General features: G+C 49.8%; 2 protein-coding genes across 9 annotated transcripts; one reads left to right on the top strand and one right to left on the bottom strand.

The window, feature by feature from the left end:
* Nucleotides 1–4,883: 4,883 nt before the first annotated feature.
* LOC117643588 (gastrula zinc finger protein XlCGF8.2DB-like) lies at nt 4,884–17,103 on the bottom strand. 4 transcript variants are annotated; one of them, XM_034382556.1, is made up of 4 exons: nt 17,038–17,103; nt 15,384–15,465; nt 6,133–6,189; nt 4,884–6,045 (listed from the first exon to the last, which is right to left on the bottom strand). In XM_034382556.1, the coding sequence occupies exon 4, from the start codon at nt 6,015–6,017 to the stop codon at nt 5,241–5,243; it is 777 nt and encodes a 258-aa protein (XP_034238447.1). In that variant the 5' UTR covers nt 6,018–6,045; nt 6,133–6,189; nt 15,384–15,465; nt 17,038–17,103; the 3' UTR covers nt 4,884–5,240. The 4 variants fall into 4 exon arrangements, with proteins under 4 accessions (XP_034238447.1, XP_034238446.1, XP_034238444.1 ...); XM_034382555.1 differs by lacking the exon at nt 17,038–17,103 and adding an exon at nt 16,398–16,529; XM_034382553.1 differs by lacking the exon at nt 17,038–17,103 and adding an exon at nt 15,619–16,094.
* LOC117643587 (zinc finger protein 26-like) lies at nt 14,440–19,025 on the top strand. Of its 5 annotated transcripts, none has more exons than XM_034382549.1 (4): nt 14,440–14,454; nt 15,347–15,492; nt 16,888–16,975; nt 17,048–19,025. In XM_034382549.1, the coding sequence occupies exons 2-4, from the start codon at nt 15,430–15,432 to the stop codon at nt 18,601–18,603; spliced, it is 1,707 nt and encodes a 568-aa protein (XP_034238440.1). In that variant the 5' UTR covers nt 14,440–14,454; nt 15,347–15,429; the 3' UTR covers nt 18,604–19,025. The 5 variants fall into 5 exon arrangements, with proteins under 5 accessions (XP_034238440.1, XP_034238439.1, XP_034238441.1 ...); XM_034382548.1 differs by lacking the exon at nt 14,440–14,454 and adding an exon at nt 15,094–15,269; XM_034382550.1 differs by lacking the exon at nt 14,440–14,454 and adding an exon at nt 15,642–15,766 and having other exon boundaries at nt 15,094–15,492; nt 17,048–19,024.
* Nucleotides 19,026–19,254: the final 229 nt, after the last annotated feature.

Raw genomic sequence — 19,254 nt, 5'->3', positions numbered from 1 at the left:
CGCTTCCTTTAGAGAGGCACGCGGGCCGCTTCCTTTAGAGAGGCACGAAAGCCACTTGCTTAGAGAGGCACCCGGGCCGTCGCGCCGTGCCGGCCGTGTCGAGAGAAATTAAAGAGAACGCGGCAGAGCTGCCAAGGGCGCCGCAGGGCAGACGGCGAGTTGGCAAGGAAAAATGGCGGGCATAAAAAGACGTGGCGTGCGAACTGTCTGGCCAAGGCGGCGGCGGCGGGACTTCGGCTGCGATTGGTTCAAGAAGCGGGAGGGATTTTTAAATCGCGCTAGGCTAGACTATTGAAGAAAATCTTCACCATAATATGGTGGTTTGGCCTTTGACGGTAAGACATTCAGAGTGAACGATTTGAAAGAACGGTTGCAGAGCCCTGGTAGTGACGTGGCCGGCAACACGCGGCGCGGGGACGTGAAATTCCGCGCAGCAGGCTGGAGAGGCCTGGCAGCGCCTGGCTGCCAGACTGGAGGCTGCACAGTGGGCCAGAAGACCGGTGGAGGCGGCCAAAACCCTAGACGCGTTTTGAGCTCCAGAGTCGCTAAATGGGACTCGAGCGCAGCATGTGACCCCACCAATGGATTCCTCGTTCGGAGAGCAACCCATTGGTGGGGTCACACGTTCGGTTCGAGTCCCATTTAGCGATTCTGGAGCTCAAAACGCGTCTAAAGTTTCGTCCGCCTCCACCGGCCTTCTGGCCCACTGTGCGTGCTGGAAGAGCGCCGGGAACGAAGCAGACGGACGGCAGAGCAGTAATGGATGGGGTCGCCTGGGGCCACGGCCTACAGGCGAGGGCCTACAGGCCCACGGAGCCCGATGGATAGCCTGGCAGAACGATCAATGTCCGTCCAGAATGGCATGAGATGGCGGGGCGCGGCGGCGCGGCACTGGAGGGCCCCGCACTGGGAGGCGCGTCGCGCGGAAACAAACGCGCATATTCCGCGCCAAAGCCGTCCGCGGCGCCACAGTGGATTTGCTGGAAGACCGGTGGAGGTGGCCCGAACACCGGACGCATTTTGAACTGCAGAGTCGCTAAATGGGACTCGAACTGAGACACTGGATCTCAAATAAGCACGTCTAGATTTTTAGCCCCCGCCGCCGGCCTTCTGGCCCATGGGACGCGGCTGAAGGGAGCGTTTTGACAGTTGAAGTACCCCACTCGTGGAAAAATGACTTTCTTGCGGAAATGGACTTTCTGCGATATGCCTCATTCGATATAGCTGCAATTGAAAGTCCGGTACCCATAACAAAATGCTACGCGACCATGATCTGGCCGCACTGTTTAAAAAGCCGTACATTTCAATGAAAACGGTACGGCTAGACCGTACCTCACGGCGTACAGAACAACTGTACCCAAAATCCGTGCTTTTCAGAAGAGCCCATGTTATGAAAAACCGTACTCCGTACCCCAAAAGCCGCACTGGCTTCGGTACGGTGGTACCAGGCAAATTGTCTACCAGACTGCCAGTAACTTTTCCCACGGATTTTTTCTACAGTGCACCCTCTACTCTTGAACGAGAGCAAGAGTCCATTGCATTCGAAGAAAGATCATCCCGTGTTGATGGCCGGCTGCTTGACTGCGGCATCAATCAGCCACGTGCCGCGCACCTGGCAGCAGGCTGAGAGTCGTTTCCGTCGCTCTGTCTCTCTCGCACTCATGGGGGTCCCGTATGGGTTCGAGAGAGACAGAGCGACGAAAACGACTCTCAGTCGTGTGCAGGCCAGAAGGCACGCTGGCAGGCCGCCTGATGGCGACCGTCTGCCCCGCAGTCTCTGCAGTGTGCATCCGCAGTACTGCAAGCCCGACAAATGCAGTGTTTGCGCGCTGCACCGCGGTAGATTGATTCAGGAGGGTCGCACAGTGGGCCAGAAGACCGGTGGAGCGGCCAAAACTCTAGACGCGTTTTGAGCTCCAGAGTCGCTAAATAGGACTCAAACCGAACGTGTGACCCCACCAATAGATTGCGCTCTGAACGAGGAATCTATTGGTGGGGTCACACGCGCGGTTCGAGTCCTGTTCAGAGACTCTGGAGCTCATAACGCGTCTAGAGTTTTGGCCGCTCCACCGATCTTCTGGCCCACTGTGCGCAGCAGGCCGATTCCGAACAGTCAACTGTCTCTCTCTGACCCCTTCGGGACGCCCCATGAGAGCGAGAGGGACAGCGACAGAGCACGTTTCGAAATGCAGTGGCGCGATATTACGCCGTGCTCCGCGGGCAGCCGACTGCGGGTCGCTCTCACCGCCCTGTCCTCGCACCTACACGGGGGACGCCGGTGAGTGCGGGAGAGACACGAGCACGACTCTCTGAATCAGTCCACCACAGGCACCGCACCATACGCGGAGCCTAAACACTCGACCACACACTAAACCTCTTACGGATACATCCTATCTGTATTACGGACATTTTTGTGCAATTGCAATTACGGATAGATTTTGCTTGTAATAATGTAATCATCCGTATTACAAAGAGTTTTACGTCCGTACCATACGGATATTTTCGTCTGTATGTTACGGACACGAAAACCTTTGTATTACGGATAAAATCATCCGTATTACAAGCAAAATCTATCCGTAATTGCAATTGCACAAAAATGTCCGTAATACAGATAGGATGTATCCGTAAGAAGTTTAGTGTGCAGACGCCTCCCCCGCGCGAGCGGCAAAGAAAGCAAAAAAAAGGAAAGATCGTGCACACACAGCACCGAAATAAAAATCGCGCAGCGCGGGAGGGCATTTAAAACCGACAAAAATATTATTCCCGCCACAGCGGCCGCGAGAGAGCGTGGCAAGACACAGTCATAATTTAAAACGCGGGCCGACGTCCTATTATAATAAAAACCCTTCTCTTCCCACCGGTCGGCCTTGTACCCGGGCAGCCTGCCCCCCACCCCCCTTTCCCTTACCCCTTGCAGTCAGCCCGACACGCGACCGGGGCGTCATCTTTCACGGCACGGCGCAGCACAGTGGGCCAGAAGACCGGTGGAGGCGGCCATAACTCTAGACGCGGTTTGAGCTCCAGAGTCGCTAAACAGGACTCGAACCGAACGTGTGACCCCACCAATGGATTCCTCGTTCGGAGAGCAATCCGATGGTGGGGTCACACGTTCGGTTCGAGTCCTGTTTAGCGACTCTGGAGCTCAAAACGCGTCTAGAGTTTTGACCGCCTACACCGGTCTTCTGGCCCACTGTGCGCAGCAGGCCGATTCCAAACAGTCAACTGTCTCTCTCTGACCCCTTCGGGACGCCCCGTGAGAGCGAGAGGGACAGCGACAGAGCACGTTTCGAAATGCAGTGGCGCGATATTACGCCGTGCTCCGCGGGCAGCTACCTGGCGGCAGGCCTCTCAGGAGTCGGACTGATTCCGCGAGTCGTTTTCATCGCTCTGTCTCTCTCGCACCGCTACCGGACGCTCCATGAGTGCGAGAGAGACAGAGCGACGAAAGCGAGTCTCGGAATCAGTCTGCCGGCGGGCTGGACCCTGCAGCTTCTACGCGGTGCCCGTTGCCCCGTTTTGTTCGCAGACAGCCCCGCCGCGCCCTTGGCTGGCAGCAAACTCGTTTTATTTATATCACGCCGAAAATGCCTTGCCGGTTTAATCTCTCACTGCACTCGTGTCGCGCGCAGGCTCCCGGCGAGCGTTGGAAAGCTGCGAAGGACCTGTCCAAGAAAAAAAGGAAACCCAACCGGCAAGTCAGTACGCTTGCGATGAAGCAAAAGACTGAAACCCTCACATGCATCTAGATGGCGCGAGAGAATGAGACCCGTCTCACCGATTTCGCACGAAAACAGAGGGTGATACTGAGCTTCAGTTTTCCCAGTGCGCTGCCAATAAAGTGCGCCGACGAAACGAATTACGCGTAGCGAGTGTGCCGTCTCGACGGCGCTAAGTTGATCTCGGACTGCCCCGCCGGGCCCGAAAAGTGCACGGTACGGCAACAGACTGATTCCCAGAGTGGTTCGAGTAGCTCTGTTCCTCTCACAAGCATGGGGCGTCCGGAATAGGTGCGAGAGAGGCAGAGCGATGAAAACGACTCGCGGAATCAGCCTGCAGGGGGACAGCCGCGCCCCGGCCGGCTCACTTTTTGTCAAGTCAGGCTTATGGGACATCAGCGACAGCCAGGGAGGGGCCCCGGCCCGGGCCCCGGCCGTCTGAAGGGTCCCTTGCCCCTCGCCGGGGCCCTTGCCGGGGCCCGGGGCCATGAAATACAATTTGGACGCGTGTTTTTAGAGTTGCCGTAAATTCGGCCGGGAACGCCGGAACGCCGCCTCGCCTGGCTTCGCCGCCCCACCCCGCCCCGCCCCCCGCCGGGAGGTCCGAGGGTTCGGCGCGCGAAGCCCCGCGAAGCCCCTTTGCCCTCCGGAAAGCGTTTGACGGACAGGCGGGCTAGTGATAAACGGGACTGGAGGCAAAGCAGCCCTACAGCCCGGCCCACCCCGGCAGGGCGCGGCACAGAGTGGCAGGGCACGGCATGGCGGGCACGGCGCGGCCCCAAAGCGGGCCCAAGCAGCCGGGATTGGATACGAACAATGCCCCCTCTTTTGACCGGACCCACCGCGCGACTAAATCCCAAAACACCACTCCAAGTCCGTGGCGGCCGATCCGGAACCCGCCACCGCACCACTCAATGCACGCGGGAGGAGTAGACTACAAATAAATTTGGTGTATAGGCATGCCATGCATGTGCGCGGCGCAGGTGTAATTGCCAGACTTGGTGCGTTCTTCCTAGATTCTCATATGCAGCCAACCAAATGTGAGGCTAAAAGGATATTATTCACCAATGGGGTCTAACAAAATGTAAACACACGATTCAAAAAGGTAGCCTTCAATAGAAAGTACCACACTGAATCACAAAATGAGACGCCAAACTCGAAGGCATATTTTAATAAGAATATCGTGAAAACAAAATTTTACACACATTGAGATAATTTGTAATGTTGTCAAAAGCGTCGTTAATAGCTTATAAACGGAACCGACAACTAGTATTCTTGTAATAATGTATCACATTACATCACTCCCATTTCCATCGAATTCAGCAACATGTGACTACAAGACACTGTATTCCATTCGGAGCATACTTCCACTCACCGAAAGAACAAAATGAAAACAAACAACAAAAACGCAAGGGATTTAAATAAATAGGCTAACCTTGTTGGAGCCACATTCTGCGAATGGAACCACAGTCTAGCTTCACACTGCAAAGAATCAAACTAAAATTGTCTCGACGGACTGCTTCTTCAGGTCACCGATGGCTTTACCTCAGTGTGGGTAGCGACGTGTCTTCGAAGGTTGTCTTTTCGGGTGAACTTCTTATCGCAAACAGTGCACTCAAAGGGCTTCTCGCCAGTGTGAGTTTTGACATGCGTTCGAAGGTATTGTCCAGAAGTAAACTTCTTGTTGCAAACCGTACACTCAAAAGGCTTCTCGCTTGTGTGAGTTTCAACGTGCACTCGAAGGTCTCTTTTACGGGCGAATTTCTTGTAGCAAACTGTACACTCAAAAGGTTTCTCACGAGTGTGAGTTTTGACATGCTTTCGGAGGTATAGTCCAGAACTGAACTTCTTGTTGCAAACCGTACACTCAAAAGGCTTCTTGTCAGTGTGAGTTTTGACATGCTCTCGGAGGTATTGTCCAGAAGTGAACTTCTTGTTGCAAACCGTACACTCAAAAGGCTTCTTGTCAGTGTGAATTGTTTCAACGTGCCTTCGAAGGTGTGGTCTAGAAGTGAACTTCTTGTTGCAAACCATACACTCAAAAGGCTTCTCACCTGTGTGAGTCTGAAAGTGCGCTTGCAGGAATCCTTTGACTGTGAACTTCTCATTGCAAACCTTACACTGAAAAGGCTTCTCCCGAGTGTGAGTGCAAAGGCGCATTTGAAGGGAACCTTTTGCGATTAACTTCACCTGGCAGACCGCACACTTGAAGGGCTTGTCCCTGGCGTGGATTCTAGCGTGCAGAGAAACGGCTGAAGGAGATGCGAACATTTTTTCACAAACCGCACACTGGGAGGCCATCTTGCGGCGTTCACGGAAGTTCACGTATCTGTAAATACAGTGAGTGGTTACTGTCGCAAAGTGTCACAAACTCCGTTGCGTGAACACTCGCGAAAGCGTGGCCGGGTGGACGCACCTCACAATCTTCGGCCAGGAACGCGTCCTCGAGGCGAAGCTGTAGCTCTTGGACGTGCTGAAAGGAAAGATGTCCAAATGTAAGTCATGTCGATACTATTTTCACTCGCTTGAAACCTACATAGTATTTTGAGCATCAGGTAAGAAAAATCGATTGCGGGTCACTTTTTTGAAAAATGCATATTTTTAATATTTATTTTGAATAAGTAAGCCAAAGTAATCTTTGACACGTTTAAATACATCTCTGAACTACGGTCTACAGCGCCACTGTAATTCAAAGAGTGAGACATCTCACCAATTTTCGGCGATACAAAATGTATCACCGAAAAAAGGGTCGTACACGAATGTATCACCGAAAAAATGGTCGTACACGCATGTATCACCAAAAAAAAATCGTACACAAATGTATCACCGAAAAAACGGTGATACTTCCCCAGGAAAACAAGGGCTAATCTCGCTGATGTCTGACCTTTTTTTCGGTGATACATTTGTGTACGACCTTTTTTCGGTGATACGTGCGTGTACGACCAGTTTTTCAGTTATATATTTTAGTATCACTCTTTTTCGGTGAGACAGTTATGTCTCACCCCTCAGAGAGTGAGATGTAACACTAATTGATTTTCAGTGGCAGCAGCCCCGTCTGTGGCCCTCGTTTACTAAGCTGCAGCCGTTTTTAAGACAGGCTGTTATGGTCCACAATTGACTTTTGGAACCAATTGTGGATCAGCAATTTTCAAGGCTACCCACGCGCATCAAGCCTTCAACAACTTTTGCCAAACTTTGGTTGACTTATGGTCCTTCACCTGTTATACACTTAAATCAGTAAGGGTGCTCCCCTTCATCCATAATTCGATATTTTTTAATGTTTGAAGAACATCCCTTTTTCCTTTTTTTGCACTTGGATAGGCCCAATTTTCCGTTGAATTTTGAAGGTATCTCTTTGCTGCCCGATAGGTGGCGTTGTGGTCGCTGCTCAGACATCTGCGCTGTTTCAGGCGACAAAGGAAGGTGGAGGGACGACCCATACCAAATTTGAAATCGATTCGCTTATCCATGGATTTGTAGCGGCCTATCAAACAAAATGGCCCATAATTGATTCGTGACCCACAATTGACTTTTTACCTTATGTATGGCACAAACTAACTAGTACACTGGTAAAACTAAAGCGTAGCTCTATGCTTGAGTTACGGATTAATTACACTAGAACAGTAACGCCTAAAATGAAGCATACAAAAGCATACATTTAAATTCCCTATGCATTTAGATAGGGGGAAACTTGGCGGATGAGCTTATTACACTTGATTTCAAGCGTAAACTGATAACGCTTGAAAACAACGGTAATACTACACTTTCGTTTTACCAGTGTATGTTGTACGAAGAAAAAGTTGATAGATTACGAACTATTTTCTTTATAAGCGTATGTATGCTGGAAATAATCTGTAATGACAAGCTACTTTTCAAGGCCTTACAATTGTTCGCGAGGTTTTCAGAGTGCAAAAGGACTGAAGCACTTTCCAGTTAAAATGGCACGTAAAAAAATTCTGAGGCAAGATTCGGAAATGTCTTGTCTTGATGACATAATCAGTTCTATCAATTCAAAATTTGCACAGTGCGGATCAGAAAAGGGGGGAGGGGGGTCAGCATTAAGCCTTTCAGGTACCCTAGATAGCTACACCTAGGGGTCAGTGGTGCAGGGGAGGAACTCCCCGCCCCCCTCCTCCCCCTCGACGCATGGACTCTCAACCTTGTAAACCGCATGAAAAAAAAAAACAAGTTTCTTTTGAGCAGTGAAGCATGTATATTTTAGTCAGGCTTCCCGACAGAGCTCAGCCAAAAAGAGCACAGTCTGAACAAAATCTGACTATTCGTCTGTTTTCACAAAATATAAGACCCACACATTCCCGAACAATCACCCAACTACGAAATAGCCGTTGGAGGGGAGGGACACCCTCAAAGTGACAACGACAGAGTATTTTTAACTTGTAAAACAATGTTAACATCATATTGTTGAATACACTGCAAGAAAAAGTGTGGATAGTACAACAAAAGTACAACAAAAACTGTACAATTATAGTACAACAGGGATGGTAGAAAGTACAACGAGAATCGTACAAACCACAACGAGCCCTGGACTGCCCGGCACTCGTCATGCCGGTTCCACTGTACTTTGTACAACAATTGTTGTACTTGAAAAGTACACTAAATTCCTGATAAAAAATTTGCCAGGAATTTTTGTACTTTTGTTGTGGTTATTTCCTGCAGTGAAAATGTAATACAAATACAAACTGTTCCACCCAACGGAGAGCTGCTTTGGCCGCGAGATTCCAAGGAGCTGTTCGGCTGCTGTCTCTCACGCACCCCAATAGCACGCACCATGAGTGCAAGAGGGACAGCGAGAAAGCGACTCCGGGGAACCAGTCTGCAGGGCGGTGTGTCCGCAGCAGATTACAAAAATATTGCACTTCAAAGGACCGGGCCGCGCAGTCACTCTGTGCTGTTATTCCACCGCAGCGCGTAATACACTGCGTGTTTTTAAATATTTTTTACATCTCTTCAAAGCAACAGTCGTGGGTCGGACAAAGACTAGGAGGAGGAGAATTGAAACGCGGCGAAAAAAAGAGGAGGGAAAGAATAGCGGGAGGCAAAATGAGCAGAGGCCTGTGATTAGCAAAAGGCAGATGTTAAGGACGGCGGCAGCTTAACGCTCTGTCTCTCTCGCACTCCAGGGGCGTCCCGTAGGGGTGCGAGAGAGACAGCGACGAAGTTCGGAAGCGGCGCGCTGCACAGTGGGCCAGAAGACCGGTGGAGGCGGCCAAAACTCTAGTCGCGTTTTGAGCTCCAGAGTCGCTGAATGAGACTCGAACCGAACGTGTGACCCCACCAACTGATTCCTCGTTCGGAGAGCAATCCATTGGTGGGGTCACACGCTCGGTTCGAGTCCCATTTAGCGACTCTGGAGCTCAAAACGCGTCTCGAGTTTCGGCCGCCTCCACCGGTCTTCTGGCCCACTGTGCGCTGCACGTTTGAGCGACGGCCGGCATTCATCGCCCCTTTTGCCTTTGGACGGCCAAAGGACCGTCCCACAGTGGCACTCCCACTTCGGTCATTCCGACTGTGTGATTACGCAGCCGCTGCAGCCAATAGGCGCCTTCGTCACTCTGTCTCTCTCGCACTCCTGCGGCCCGCCCCGTGGGTGCGAGAGAGACAGAGCGAGGCAGCTAGGCTGTGCGTTTTTGCGCCGCCAGGCCTCGGTGACCTGCTTCGCCGCGCTTCGCCCTCTCTGCGACAAAGACGCACAAAGGCGAGCGCAGCGCGGCGCCGCGCTCAAAGCGGCCAAACGAAGATAAGAACAATGCAGTCCGCGCCGTGCCACGCCGCGCAGTGGGCCAGAAGACCGGTGGAGGCGGCCAAAACACTAGACGCGTTTTGAGCTCCAGAGTCGGTAAACAGGACTCGAATCGAACGAGTGACCCCACCAATGGATTCCTCGTCCGGAGAGCAATCCATTGGTGGGGTCAAACGTTCGGTTCGGGTCCCATTTAGAGACTCTGCAGCTCAAAACGCATCTAGAGTTTTAGACGCCTCCAGGCCCACTGCGCGCCGTGCCACGCAGTGCAATGCCTTACTAGGCTGTTCCAAGCCGTGGCGCGTCAGGCAGTGCCGTGCCTTACCAGCTGCCCGATTCCGAGGCGGAGGTCTCGTCGGCCTGTCTCTCTCGCACCCACACGGGACGCATGAGAGCGAGAGAGAGCCCCCCCCCTCGGCATCAGCCTGCAGGCCGCGCCACGGTGTGCCACGCCGTGCCACGCGCTGCCACGCCCTGCCGTGCGACGCAACGCGACCCGCACACTGCTTTTCCCCAGGCTCCAGCAGCAGAGAAAACGCCACCCAGTCAAAGGCAGAGACGCGCTCACCCTCTCCTTTTCTCAATTTTTAGCAGATGATTGTTAAATCAGCTTTTACATTTACACAACCCTTATATTGTTTTAATCGTATCCTCCCGTTCTTTGCAATGCACCACTCAAACTTCCAAAATTCAAAATATTCAAATTGGTTGTCGTATTAGCATGGCTTCTGGTGCTGCGTTTCCGCCTTCAAGCACAATGCGGGATTAAACTTGATAGGGCGGCTGGTCGAGCGTTGCATACGAGAAACTTGTTCGCACAAAACCTTCAAAAATTAAATCAAAATTAACATTTTCGTCCATTAAACTATGCACGTGTTAATCATGAATTGCGATACACCAAAATTAACATTCTCGTCAGTATCATCTGCTTTCACGTTAGCGTTAACGTCTTTTTTTTTCTTCCTTTTTTTTATTTTTTTTATTTTGATATTTATTTTTCCTTGTGGCGGCTTGACGCGCGTTGCACTTAGTCGCGATGAAGACAGCGATCAGGCAAGCCGGTGATCCGAGGCAACGGCCGGGCCGGCACTCCGATTGGCCCTAAAGCGGTGGCCAATCCAATCACGCCTGCAATCTGTAGGCATTCACTCCCTCTGTCTCTCTTGCGCCCCCTCACAGAGTGAGATAGTGAGAGAGAGGGGGGAGGGAGAGAGAGAGGGGGGAGGGGGGGAGAGAGAGAGACGGGGGGAGGGAGGGAGAGGGAGAGAGAGACGGGGGGAGGGAGGGGGAGTGAGAGGGAGTGCGAGAGAGTGGGAGAGTGAGAGTGGGTGAGAGAGAGAGAGAGAGAGAGAGAGAGAGAGAGAGAGAGAGAGACAGAGAGAGAGAAGAAAGCAAGGTTCAGCCTGCTGCTTACGGGGGCCCTGGCCTTCGGCCTAGCCCCGACCGCACACCGTAAGAACAACGCTTCTTTCGAATATGTAAAGTCAGGGGAACTGGATGGCTCCGCTATGAAAAGCAATGGGACACCCACAACGTTCACCAAGCGTCGGACTCAATGCGTGCAACTTCGAGTGTGTGTGTTTGTGTGTTGGTGTGTGCGTGAATGTACGTGGGTGTAAGAGTGCGACTGTGCAAGTATAGGTGTGTGTGTGTGTGGGTGGGTGGGTGACGCCGTATAATTTTACGAGAGCCTCATTGTCTTACTCTATATTACAGGGTTATTGGAGGCGGGCTAAGGCAGGGGGCCGCTTGGGTCTGCTTGCCTATACGCTGTAATTCGATGTGTCAGCAGGTCAGCATCATCCCTAGTCTCGTTTACGGGCCTGGCCGCGTGCGTGCCGCGTCGTGCGCCCCCTCGCCGTCCAATCAGGAGAGGGGAAAGGGGGGGGGGGTTTCACCTCGCTGGCTTCGGGATGGTCGGGAAGGAAAGGGGTTGTGCAATGACACGACAGTAAGTCACCTCAGGACAAACAGCGGCAACAAACAAGAAAGACGCAAGCGTCTGTCTGCTGACTGATGCCGGGTCGTCCCCGTCGCTGTCTGTCTCGGTCTCTCGCACGTATACGGGACGCCCCACACGGTAAAAACGGTACCTGGTTTTCCCAGGAAGAGATATAGGCGATTTCCAGGGAGTTCCTGGGAAAACCAGGTTTCGTTTTTACCGTGCATGAGCGCGAGAGATATGGCGTCGAAAACGGACTCCCAAAATCATGATTTTGGGAGGACTGCTGAGTCCTGAGGACCAAGAGTGAATGAAAAGAACGAGTGAAAAGGACGAAAAACTCCTGGTCGTACTTTTTCACGCCTGATGAGTTCCCACATTCTTACACGAAGAAGGCTAATTTGAACTCCCCAACACAAGCACCTTCAAATATGATTACTTTCCTGTTCACATGGAGTGAGGACTGTAATAGCGTAATAGAACATAGCGAGTAGTCGGGTCACAGTTTTTAAGAGTTATTCCCCCCTCGGTTGACCCTAAAAGCTGTATCGGGCTGTATCAAACATCACACAAAAGGGGCCTCGAAAAGTTTGTGAAACCTTCTTAGGTCACTGTGCCGATATTGTGATCAGACGCCTGCCTCTAGTCTAGACCACAGCCAAGTGCGCACTCGCGTGCAGCAAGCTGATTCCGCAGTGAGCTCTCGCCGAGCACTGTTCGACGCACCAGACGGCGGGGACACTGGGAACAGCTGGAAGACTAGACCGACAACCTTAAGCCGCCGACTAGCGGCGCCGAGTGGCGGGCTGCAGGCTGCAGCAGGCTGCAGTAACTGCACAATGGCTCACCTCCCCGCCCCGCAGGCTGATTCCGAGTGGCCCAGTTCGTCGCGCTCTCTCTCTCTCGCACCTCGGACGCCTCATCAGTGCGAGAGAGACAGAGCGACGACTCTCGGAATCAGCCTGCTGCACTGCACTGCCTTTGCGGCGCCGCGGCTGCTTTACTGCCACAGCGCTCAGCCTCGGTGAAGCCTTGCCGAAGCCAGACCACTACAAATATTATTCCGCGGCGAGGATCCTTCGCGAGGACCGCGTCGTCGACCTACGCCACACACATACGACCTCTCTCTCTCTCTCTCTCTCTCTCTCTCTCACACACACACACACACACACACACACACAGTGTCACACACCACAAGCACACACTGCAAATCCAGTCGTAAGTTTGCTTACCACAAATTTGGCAAGCCGTTTTGAATGTCAAAATTTGGCAAGCTTTGGTCGGAAATCTTCATAAGCTCGCCAAATTTTGGCAAGCTGGGGAGTATTTCCGGGCCAAGCTTGCCAAATCTTTGGCATTCAAAACGGCTAGCCAAGTTTGTGGCAAGGAAACTTACCACACGGTGAAAACGGAACCTGGTTTTCCCAGGAAGCCCATGTTAGATACATAGGCGATTTCCAGGAAGTTCCTGGGAAAACCAGGTTCCGTTTTCACCATGCACCGGCTTTGCTGTGCACACACGACCTACGCCCCCTCCACACACACACACACATACACACACACACACATACACACATACACACACACATTCATTCATTCAAGAGTTCCCCCTCCGAAAGAGAATACGAGGAGATACGTGCGGCCAATCGGGACTGGCCGGCCAGTTTGAACGGAATGCATCGTCGCCTCGCGGAGCCCAGTGGAGGGGACCGCCGAGTGACAATGGACGACGTGGCGATACAATATGGCGGAATGTTTGGCTTGAGTGAGGGGCTCGGGGCGAGGCCCGCCAAATCCGAGGGGAATGGATCCAGGAGGCATGCCGAGCCGAAGGCCGAGCCGAAGATGGAAAGCGAAAGGAGCAGCTGAGTTCCTGGAGAGGCTGTACGCACTGTATTGCCATTGAGTCTCGTATTGATATTTATCTCTTGCTACAAAGTTTTTTGTGCAAACGTAACATGTACTATTTTCTCTTTAGCTACGCAACTTGGTTCATTGTATTTAGTCCATTAATTCTGACTTTATATCATTGCAATGTACTTATCAATTACATGATCTATTGACCATTTTACATTAAAAACGGTCAAAATTGTGCTCAGTTAACCTAAAGAGAAAATAGTACATTTTACGTCTGCTAACAAAAACACGCTATAAGCAAGAGAGAAAAAAGGCCATACCGGTCTGAGAGTGCACTCTACACATCGAAAAGCGTTCATTGTATGCTGTATCTGAAGCATGCCTGCAGGCACGCTGTTGCTAGCGCATGCCTGCCGAGAATGCACCATCTAGAGCATACATGCCAAGTACAGGCTAACTGAAGCATGCACTAGGTGAAGAAGAGTATTCGGCATCAGGAAGCGTGCACTTGGCATGTATGCACTAGTTACTGCATGCTTGGCAGGCATGCGCTACCTAGAGCGTGCTTGCAGGCATGCTCCAGGTAGAGCGTACAATGTACGCTTTTCGATTTCAGGTGCAATCTGGAAACCTTGCGAACTATTTTGGACCTCCCAAAGGCTTGCTATCACAAAGTTTTATTGAGCATGCATAAGCTTTCAAAAAACAAAATTCGTAATAAACGAACTGCTTTTTGGACGAACGAAATAGTTCGTACCTTACATACACCCAAAACTGCACAACACTAGGTCTAAAGCCTACGGCACCGGGGAGAGGAGGGATACGCGGAGCTTGGGGGTCCAGACATGGTGACTGCTTACACTGCAAGAAATAACCACAACAGAAGGACACAAATTTTTGGCAAATCTTTTGTCAGGGATTTAGTGTACTTTTCAAGTACAACAATTGTTGTACAAAGTACAATGGAACCGGCATGACGAGTGCTGTGCAGTCCAGGGCTCGTTGTGGTATGTACAATTCTCGTTGTGCTTTCTACAATCCCTGTTGAACTTATATTGTACAGTTTTTGTTGCACTATCCACACTTTTTCTTGCTGTGTACTTCCGATTCAGGTCTAAAGGCAGTATCCAACTATAACTTTAACCAGGGCAGTGGACAGTGAACGGCAGTTTTGTTCGGTACGCGTTGTTCATGGCAAGTGAGACTTCGAAACAATATTTAAAATAAAATCGTAAGAAACAACGCAGGAAGTCGAAAGAGAGCTCATTGCTTTTCGAAGAATTTTGGTAAACGCAGTAAATGAACGCTGAACCTCGTCTCTGGCTCTGAAATTATTTTGAATTATTCATTTCAATTTAATATTTTTTACTGCTGATGCCAATGGGCACTTCCGTAGATCGTGAACCGGAAGCAAGCAGACGCCGTATTGGCCGGTAAACTCTGTTCGGATCTAAAACTACAGCCGAGCTGTACAAATGCTGCTCGCGAAACACAAATGCAATGCAAATAAGTATAAAACGACTGATAATGTTCAAGTGTGGCCGATACGTTTGACTATCGTCTCTTTCCCATGACAAGTTTTGATCTACTTCCGCCAACTATGGCGTCTGTGTGCTTCCGGTTCAGGATCTACGAAAATACCCTTAGGGTATTTTAACGAATCCCTGGCCCGGAAGTCAAAGAACAAAAGTAAGAACCAAAACGGCTTCTGCGCATGCGCTGACGCTGCCTCAGAGTGGAAAGGGGGGGGGGGCGTCTGCGCATGCGCAGAAGCGGTTTTGGTTCTTACTTTTGTTCTTTGACTTCCGGGCCAGGGATTCGTTAAAATACCCTATTGAGATGATCTAGGTTCAGAAAGGGCCGTGATTATTTCCAGCCTTCACGGGGCTCTCATCCGAATTCAACTTTTATTGAGTGCGATATATCGCGAGTAGTTCTCCTCACAACTCCAAAACCCGGATCGACTCAATATTCCATGACGCCGTTGAGACAAGTGAAGTTCAACATTCTCATATCCCTTGCCACTTGAGCTTTGCCCATCGATTGATTCCCTGATCACTGCCGTAACAGCTCATCGAAGAACACTTCTGTAAGTGTCATCACTCACCTTCTACTCCTGACTGGAAACGGTGGCTCTTGACGTCGGTGAGCAGATGCCCTCAGATCCTCAGACCGCCGCAGCCACGCTCCTGAGGATTGCAAACAAATACCAACACGTGAGTCTCTCAACAGATTGGACACGATTGTGTGTAAGCGCGGTTCATTCTTCATTTACCGGGGGTATTTTATATAGAAAGAGGAGACTGTTTCATGTGCGTGGTGCTACAACTACAATCCTGTACCTCTTCCGTTCCACCTCATCTAGGATCACTGTGCATGACTGCTTTCCCCTGCCTTTTACGGAACCGATCTCTTGAAGCCGGAAGGAAGGCGTCCATCCAACGCAGCAGCTTTTGACCAGACGGCAGCGGATTCTTCTTAAATTTCTGGGTAAGTTATGCGTCTCAAAACCACGCCCTGCGTGACAGTTTCGTGGGTGAGTAGCAGCGCGCCCGAATTTTGAGCGTGAGGACACGTTTTTTAACCTAGCTTTGCAGTTTTAGACGCCTACAAGCTGCCCACTCGTGATGTGACTTTACGCTGGTTCAGCCTCTTGCACCCTTCCCCTGCGTAACGTTTCGCAACAAGTCATTTCCGAAGGGCGTGCAGTTTATACTTCACAGTAGAAGTCTCAAGTGTTACGCAAGACGAGTAGTCCTCTTGAAAAGTCTCAGTTCGGTCTCTGATTCACGGTGTTGTTAATTTTCATTCATTTGCCTCTCAAAGTAATATTTTAGTTTGGATCTGGTTGAAACCGGAAGCCAGGAATAAGGTTCGACGGAACGATATCGACTCCCGTATACTCTCTAATTAACTCTGTATTACAATATTTGAACGTGCGGTCTCACACAGTTGTGCCCGTTTGAAAAAGGTCGTATGTTTAAAATTGTGAGAGCACACGTACGAAAGTGCACAAGTAGATTCAATGTATAAATTCCTGTGTACAATTCGTTGTACGTGGTCCGAGGGGCAGACAACTTGAATTTTGGCGTACATTTCCCTTGAAATAACGTTGAAATACCTTAGAAGTAACGTTGAAATGACGTGACTTTGAAATAACGCTGTACAAAGTTTGACGAAGTTGTTTGCCCTTCTACGTAGTCTCACTGCCCATACGTGCTTCTCGTGCAAAACGCAATAGGGTACTTTCGTAGATCCTGAAACCGGAAGCAAACAGACCAGCAGACGCCAAATTGGCCGGAAACTAACCTCTCTTCGGATCTAAAACTATAGCCGAGCTGTAAAAATATTGCTCGCGAAACACATATGCACTGCAAACAAGTATTAAACGACTGTTTATGTTCAAGTGTGGCCGATACGTTTGACTAACGTCTCTTTCCCATGTCAAGTTTGGATCTACTTCCGCCAACATGGCGTCTGTGTGCTTCCGGTTCAGGGATCCACGAAAGTACCCTATTTCGCACCGATCAATCGACTTTAGATCGTAACGTTTAAATTAAACACTCGAAGTCCCGTTTGCAAAATTCACATTTCATTTTCATTCTTTGCAGTGTATGTTGCACCTCTACCGCCCGAGTTCTACTTTGATTCCGTGCGCCAAACACCGTTCTTCGGCTACCACCAATTTCAGAAGTCGAGGTCAGTAACGCCCGAGTCAAATCGTGCAATGTATACTTTGCTCTTGCTTCATTTTCTCAAACCTTGTTCCAGATTTTCTCTCACGCCTCACGGAAACTATGGTCCATAAATGTGCCGTGTGTGCAGCAGAGTTTCCTTCGTTGTCCACGCTGATGCAGCATGGCCGTTCCGACCATCCTGGGCAGAAGCTATTCCAGTGTGACATCTGCAGAAAACAATTTACCTTGAAGGTTAATTTACGAGCTCATGTAAAGACCCATACTCAGGAAAAGCCTTTTAAGTGCGACGTCTGCGGTTTGAAGCTACGTCGTCGGGGACACCTCGAGAATCATCTCAGGATCCATACAGGAGAGATGCCATTTGAATGCACCCTTTGCCACAAGAAGTTCCGTCAAGACTCTAACCTTCGACTTCACGCTAGGACTCATGCAGGAGTGAAACCTTACGAGTGTACAGTTTGTGATAAGACATTCACTTACAAGGGAGACCTCACGGTACATCTTAGAACCCATACTGGAGAAAGGCCCTACGAGTGTACGTTTTGCAATAAGAGGTTCAATACAGGGGTAGATCTGAGACGTCATGCGGAGACACATGGAGATGGAGAGTCTAAAAATTTGGAGTGCGCAGTTTGCAATAAGGCGTTCAAAACTGGTGCTGCCCTCAGAGCGCACCTTGCGACCCACACAGGGGAGAAGCGCTATGAGTGCGCGAAGTGCAACATGAAGTTTGTTCGCCGAAGCAATTTGAAGATACATCTTAAAACACACTCCGATGAAAAGTCTTTTGAATGCTTGGTTTGCGGGAAGAGGTTCAAACTACAAGATTACCTACGAAAACATCTAAAAGTCCACAGAGATGAGAAACCTTTCGAGTGCTCGGTTTGCGATATGAAGTTCAGGGAACGAGGAAATCTGAAAAGTCATCTTCAAATCCACAAGGAAGAGAAGCCTTTTGAGTGCGCCATTTGCTTTAAGAAGTTCAGAACCTCATTTCGCCTGCGCCTTCACATTCGAACCCACACGGGAGAAAAGCCTCACGAGTGCACCGTTTGCGGTAAGAAGTTTAGATCATCAGGTGGTCTTACAATTCATTGTTTAATTCACACAGGTGAAAAGCCTTTCGAGTGCTCTGTGTGCAGTAAGAAGTTCAATCAAAAAGCTAACCTCGCAACTCATGTTAAGAGTCATTTAAACGAAAAACCTTACGAGTGCTCGAAATGTAAAAGGAAGTTTGCCAAGAAAGAGTATCTGAAAAGTCATCTTCAAACCCATTTAGATGAGAAGCCTTTCGAATGCTCAGTTTGTTGTATGAAGTTCAAAAGGCAAGATTGCCTAATTCTTCATCTCAAAACCCACACAGGAGAGAGACCGTTTGAGTGCTCGGTGTGTGGCTGGAAGTTCAGGGTGTCAGGTAATCTTCGGAGTCATCTGAGAATCCATACAGGAGAAAAGCCTTTTGAGTGCTCGGTGTGCAACAAGAAGTTCAGCTATTCAGCCAATCTCCGGACTCATTTAAAAACTCATATTGTGGCCAAGCCGTACAAGTGCACGGAATGCAATAAATTGTTCAGCGAAAGAAATCATCTGATAGATCATCTTACAACACATTTAGAGGAGAGTTCATGACAAACGGAGACAAATTTGTGGGATAGATGGTATCTCAAATTGGACAAGTCATTGCTCGAACAATATGTGAATCGGCATACCCTTAGTTATCTCCTCAGTTTTTTCCCTTAGATTTTGTTCAGTAGCAGACACAGATGTTACCCTCTGGGAATTTACATATTTTGTTTGTACAAACGAAAACTGCGAGGTCAATGGTAGTATGAAGGAGGGAAAGGGCCCGACTGCAAACGTGTGAAATGACAAAACTGTCCACTGTAAATATATTTGACGATTTGTAACCTTTTTTCAAGTGCTCTTAGCGTTTTAATTGTACTTTTGTCTCTGTCTGGGGAGGTTCCTCGCATGAGGTTCCGGTGGCACCTCAAGTTGTTTGAGAACGATGAAGGTTGATATGAAGTGTGGTGGTGGTTTGTACAATGTTCTGTATACATGAATCTAAATAAACCGGGCCAAGGCCTAAATGTATTGTCTATTTTTATATTTTTTGCATTAATTTCTCCGTCACTTTAATTCGTAGATTGCTTAATTGCCATTGCTTATCGCACAGTGACATGCTCTAATCGGTGCAACCTTGAGAAGCTCACTCCTTTACGCTAACAACACAGTAAATGTATTTGTACTATACGATTTGAATCTGAATATTCCTCGTAA

This window comes from Thrips palmi, unplaced genomic scaffold (genome assembly GCF_012932325.1).
Source record: "Thrips palmi isolate BJ-2018 unplaced genomic scaffold, TpBJ-2018v1 HiC_scaffold_17, whole genome shotgun sequence".
NCBI lineage: Eukaryota > Metazoa > Arthropoda > Insecta > Thysanoptera > Thripidae > Thrips > Thrips palmi.
This window is presented reverse-complemented; position numbering and strand designations above follow the sequence as displayed.

Bases quoted from the DNA above. Each gene is read 5' to 3' on its own strand.
- LOC117643587 (XM_034382549.1), top strand. From the start codon at position 15,430: ATGCCCTCAGATCCTCAGACCGCCGCAGCCACGCTCCTGAGGATTGCA. The intron at 15,493-16,887 runs GTGAGTCTCTCA...CATTCTTTGCAG, and splicing joins TTGCAAACAAATACCAACAC to TGTATGTTGCACCTCTACCG. The intron at 16,976-17,047 runs GTCAGTAACGCC...ACCTTGTTCCAG, and splicing joins CACCAATTTCAGAAGTCGAG to ATTTTCTCTCACGCCTCACG.
- LOC117643588 (XM_034382553.1), bottom strand. The intron at 6,190-15,383 runs GTGAGTGATGAC...CTTTCCTTTCAG, and splicing joins TTTCCAGTCAGGAGTAGAAG to CACGTCCAAGAGCTACAGCT. The intron at 6,046-6,132 runs GTGCGTCCACCC...CTGTATTTACAG, and splicing joins TCCTGGCCGAAGATTGTGAG to ATACGTGAACTTCCGTGAAC.